The 6000-nt window shown below is 38.2% G+C and overlaps 1 protein-coding gene across 1 annotated transcript; it reads right to left on the bottom strand.

Moving 5' to 3' along the window:
• Positions 1–1462: 1462 nt before the first annotated feature.
• Positions 1463–2875, bottom strand: LOC103343146 (cysteine-rich receptor-like protein kinase 10). The gene is given in 6 exon segments (XM_089051607.1): positions 1463–1538; positions 1540–1788; positions 1861–2031; positions 2138–2375; positions 2502–2712; positions 2813–2875. Coding segments are annotated over 5 exon segments (852 nt in total). The 5' UTR covers positions 2620–2712; positions 2813–2875.
• Positions 2876–6000: the final 3125 nt, after the last annotated feature.

Raw genomic sequence — 6000 nt, 5'->3', positions numbered from 1 at the left:
TCACACATAACTTAGTTGTTCCTTTGAACCTAGGTCTTGGGATCTCCACTCAGCTTGGTTTGGTGTCCATAATGGCAACTATTGAGATATAGGCTTTAGCCCCATTCCCCTCGATGATTTGTTAACTAGCTCTCTTTTCAAACCTTTAGTAAACGGATCCGCTAAATTCTCTCTTGACCTTATATAGTCAATAGTAGTTATACCACTTGAGAGCAATTGTCTTATGGTATTATGTCTTCGACGTTTGTGTCGAGACTTACCATTATATATATTATTTTGTGCCTTTCCAATAGTCTCTTGACTATCACAATGTATACATATTGCGGGCATAGGCTTCGGCCAAGTTGGATTATCTTCTAAGAAATTACGAAGCCACTCAGCTTATTCTCCAGCTTTATCCAAAGCAATAAATTCAAATTCCATAGTGGACCTAGCAATACACGTTTGTTTTGTAGCTTTCCAAGATATAGCTGCACCTCCTAACGTAAAGACATATCCACTTGTGGAGTTTGAGTCTCTCATATCTAATATCCAGTTTGCATCACTGTAACCTTCTAGTACAGATGGATATCTTGTGTAATGCAATCCATAGTTCTTAGTATAGCTCAAATACCTAAGAACCCTAATAATAGCTTTCCAGTGATCTCTTCCAGGATTGCTTGTATATCTACTCAATTTATTAACTGAGTATGCTAGGTCAGGGCGAGTACAGTTTGCGACATACATCAAACTGCTGATTATTCGTGCATAATCAACTTGTGATATACCTTGACTAGTGTTCTTCATCAATTGAAGATTCACATCATATGGAGTCTTTGCAGGATTATCTTCATACTTACCAAATTTGGCTAGTATTTTCTCAATATAATGTGATTAAGGCAAGACTATTCCATCCGATGTTCTAGAGATTTTAATTCCTAGGATAACATCTGCGATTCCCATATCTTTCATATCAAATTTATTGGACAAAATTCTTTTAGTAGATGATCATATCATGATCGCTTCCAATGATAAGCATGTCATCTACATAAAGACATACAATGACAACCATTTTGAGTGATTTTGTGTAAACACATTTATCACACTCATTAATTTTGAATCCATTTGACATCATTACATTGTCAAATTTCAAATGCCATTGTTTTGGTGCTTGCTTTAAGCCATATAAAGACTTAACAAGCTTACACACTTTCTTTTCTATGAAACAATGTAACTTAAGCCAAGAAATGCAATGTTTCAATTTCTATGAAACAATGCAACTTATCACATAAAGTATTATTATTTTACAAACAAAATAAATAATATTTTATTTTTCCTTGGTTAAGAACATGACTATTTCCAATGGATACATACCAAAAAAGTCATGTACTTAAAGTCACAAGTCCCACAATTTAATTTCCATTCAATTATTAAAAAATTAAATACAAATATTATAATTTTCTAATAGTTTGATCTTCAACCACTAGCGAGAATGTGGTTTAGTAAAAGTCTCACATTCCATTACTTTGACAGAGTTACTCTTGGATCGATCTGACCCCTGAATTATATTCAGATGGTAGCGGCATGTCCGATCCAATGCTGCTATGCAAATAAAATGCAGGTTTGGAGGGCACTGGGAGAGTGAAGGAGTAGCTATTCATCGTGAGAATAACAGATGCCATGGTTGGCCTATCAGCCACATTTTCTTGCACACATAATAATCCAATGTGGATGCATCTCATTATTTCATTTCTTGAATCAGTCTTCAATGTGGGATCAATTAGATTTGAAGCTGTCCCTTCCCTCCAACTTGCAGAAATGATCAGATATATGTTTTCTTTCTTTAATTCGTTGATCTCAATTGTATTGAGATGCCAAAACTATATTATATTTTCACTTACAAATCTTAGAAGATCCTCCCCATTGTTTCCATGCCCAAAGCAACTATTTTTTTGTCCATTGACTATCTCTAGAACTAACACACCAAAATTGTAGACATCGGACTTAACAGAAAAGTGTCCATGAAATGCATACTCTGGAGCCATATACCCACTGCATATCAACAAAAAGAATGTGAGCTTTCACCAACACATATGGAAAGGAAATTGTTGACATAACAAACATAAGCCCACATGCAGTCAAGTGCGCATATTCTTACTAGGTCCCGACAATTCGACTAGTATTGCCTTGCGTTTGATCAGGCATGAACAACCTTGCCATGCCAAAATCTGAAATTTTGGGGTTCATTTCTGCATCCATCAAGATGTTACTAGCTTTGAGATCACGATGAATAATTCTAAGGTGAGAGTCTTCGTGGAGGTAAAGGAGGCCTCGAGCAGTGCCTACTATGACTTTGTAGCGCCTATCCCAATCTAGTTGTGCACGCTTTGTTGGGTCTGCAAATATATTAATGCAAAATCAAGACTTCAATTACAATGTTTGTTTGCATACATGTCACACAATTGGAATTTTATAATAAACATTCGAAGTCAAACGAAAACAATGCATAATTCCAGACATACCAAATATGATGTGATCGAGACTTGCATTAGGGATAAATTCATAGATAAGAAGTCTTTCACTTCCTTCTAAGCAGAAACCTAAGAGTCTAACTAAATTCCGGTGTTGAAGTTTAGCCATTAACAAGACCTCATTTTTGAATTCTAAATCTCCTTGCCCAGAATTTGTAGAGAGCCTTTTTACAGCTATATCTTTTCCATTGAGAAGCCTACCCTGAAAAAATATATAGGTACGGAATGAAAAAACAGAAATGAGATAAGTGGTATTCAAGAAATATCAAAGTTATAAGTTCTTGTTATTAACTTGTCACTACCCTGTAAACAAATCCAAATCCGCCCTGTCCAAGTTTATTTGCTTCAGAAAAGTCATCTGTGGAAACTCTGCAGATCCAATTGCATTAATTTGAATACATACATACATCTGTATATGAACCTAACAAAATATGCATTAGAAATCTCTTTGACCAAAATTGTTGTAGTGTGAATTATGGCAATGGTGCCTGAACTTGTATACGAGACGACTACATCAACAAAAACTTGAATTGAGAGAATCAAATGTAACTCGTGTACAAATTCATGGACAATTGCCCTATTTAAGCCAACTTTATTTCTTCAAAGCATACGTACCACCTGTACAGGTTGATGTTGGAAGAGGACTAGACAGTGGCGGCGGGGATGGCACCGGCACCACATTGTAGGGTCATAAAGTGATTGACTTCAAACCTAACAGTACAGCTGGGGTTTGAAACTCTACAACCTTGTTTCCTCTCACAATATGTTGGGATATTTCCCATAGTAGAATCCAAGCATTCACTGCAGGCCTGCTCGGCCAAATCCGGCGTGCACTGCGCAAGTCTATATATTGGTTGCAAATTGGGAGCGGTTGTTTTCCTACCGCGAACTTCCGAAGAGAACTGTTACGCAGCTTGACCAATTAGGTCTTTCAGCTTCCTCATCTCTTGAAAAAACCCATCGGCGTCGGAGGACGCAGGTTGTTTATGTTCCACCACATGGGAAAACAGGGCAATTTCCATGGCGTCAGTAGATGGAGCGGTTTATGAGCGCAGCATGCACTCGTCGTAAAGCCGATAGCTTCCCGATTGGGACACTGTGTGAGCTTTGTGTGGAGTTCTTGAGGCAGCCACGGCAAGTATCTGTCGACATCGCCTCGACATAGAGCGATTGCGTGAACACTGTCGGCGTTTTCTCCAAAGGAGGAGTTGTAGAAGCCGTAGCCATTGCCGTTGTTGGAGGGGGAAGAAAGAGAAGAGAGAAGTGTTAGAATTCTTTGTTTCAGCATTTCATATTTTGGATATTCTGGGAGCAAAGAAGAAAAAACACAGAAAAGTTGAGAGAGAGCGTTGCTCTGGAGAATGAAAAAATGCTACTGTATTTTCATATCGTTCCACTGTTTTGGGTATAATCGTTAGGCAGAGAGAAGAAAAAAGGAGATATTCTTCCCTGTACCATATTTACAATAAGCTCAAGTTCTAGCATCCTATTAGATGCTTACACATGTCACTTAATCCTATGCTAGAGATTAAAACACTTGGAGTGTGATCCAAGGGTGCACAATAAAGCTGAAGAAAAAATAAACAACTAAAAGAAATAAAAATAGAGCAGACACAATTCCTTTAGCTCCAAAAACTCGGCTGAAGGATTACACACCAACATTCCCTTCTAATCCTTTAGCCGACTTAACACCAAGTAATTCCCTTAAGTATGCAAACCTGTCCTTAGGCAAAGCTTTAGTCAGAATATCTGCAATTTGCTCCTCGTTCTGCAGTAGACAAGTTCTATCTCCTTGGCTTGAATTGCTTCTCGAATGAAATGAAACTTTCTGTTAATGTGCCTTGACTTCTGGTGGAAAACAGGGTTCTTTGCCATAGCAATTGCTGATGTGTTATCACACATTATCTGTGTTCCTTCAATCTGTTCTTCTCCAAAATCTTCAAGTACAAATCTCAGCCACTTTGCTTGAGAAGTAGCCTCTGCAAAGACTTATATATTCTGCCTCTGCTGTAGACAAAGCAACAGTATTTTGCTTAATTGAAGCCCACGAAAACACTCCCGATCCCATAGTAAAAACATACCCTGAGGTACTCCTCATGTCATCTTCACTTCCTGCCCAGTCACTATCACAATAGCCAATAAGAGTAGTTTCTTTTCCTTTCTCAAATACAATTCCAAAGTCTATTGTTCCTTGAATGTATCTCAATACCCTTTTAGCAGTTCCCATGTGTTTCTTGGTGGGATTGTGCATGAATCTTGCCAAGAGGCTAGCTGCGAACATTATGTCAGGCCTAGTTGCAGTCAAGTAGAGCAAACTGCCCACAATCTGTCTATATTCTCCTTCATCTGCAGCCTCACTTCCATCATTCTTACTTAACTTCTCATTCATTGCAAGTGGTGTAGCCACTATTTTGCAATCTTTCAAACCAAATTTTTCAACCAGCTTCTGTCCATACTTCTTCTGATGCAAGAAAATCCTTTGTTTAGACAGTATCACCCCCATTCCAAGAAAATGGTGTAATACTCCCAAATCTGTCATCTCATAGTGTTCCATCATATCTCTCCTAAATTCTTCAATCATTTGAGAGCTGCTACCCGTGTACACTATGTCATCAACATATAGAGAAACAATAAGAACATCCGAACCTTCTGCCTTAACATATAAAGTTGCCTCACTTGGACTTTTCTTGAAACCAGCCTTGTTGAAATAGGCATCAATCTCGTCATACCAAGCTCTTGGTGCTTGCTTCAAACCATACAAAGCTTTGTGTAACTTGTATACCTTTGTTTCCTCATCCTTCTTTACAAATCCTTGTGGTTGCTCCACATATACTTCCTCCTTTAAAACTCCATTAAGAAATGCAGATTTCACATCTAGTTGATACAAGCTCCATTCCTTATGTGCAGCAAGAGCAATCAAAGTCCTAATGGTGTCTAGCCTTGCCACAGGGGCAAAAGTCTCATTGTAATCAATACCGGGCTTTTGTGAGTAGCCTTTAGCCACTAAACGACCCTTGTTTTTCTGCACAGTACCATCTAGATTCAGTTTAGTCTTGTAGACCCACTTAACACCAATCACAGGTTTAGCAAATGGTCTCTCGACAAGTTTCCAAGTGTCATTTTTTTCTATCATTTCCAGTTCAGCTTCCATTGCCTTTCTCCATGACTCATCTTGAGCTGCATCTTCATAATTTTCAGGTTCGACAATACACACATTACACTTAGCCATGATTTCATTTACACTTCTCCATTTCTTTGGTGTGTGATCAAAGAAATGAGAACTTTCACCTATGCCTTCATCTTGCAGAGTGGTATCTTCAACTATTTGAGTTTGTGTATCCAAGCTTTGACTTGGTTCACAGCTTTGATTCTCAGTAGGCAAAGGGACTACCATCTCTTCTTCATTTGTATTTTCCCACTTCCATAAGCCATTTTCATCAAATTGCACATCTCTGGACAGAATTATCTTCCTAGTACTTGGATCAAACAG

The sequence above is a fragment of the Prunus mume genome, linkage group LG1 (genome assembly GCF_029339155.1).
Source record: "Prunus mume cultivar Tortuosa linkage group LG1, ASM2933915v1, whole genome shotgun sequence".
In the NCBI taxonomy this organism is placed as follows: domain Eukaryota; kingdom Viridiplantae; phylum Streptophyta; class Magnoliopsida; order Rosales; family Rosaceae; genus Prunus; species Prunus mume.
Note: the sequence above shows the minus strand (reverse complement) of the source record. Positions and strands in the feature narration are given on the sequence as shown.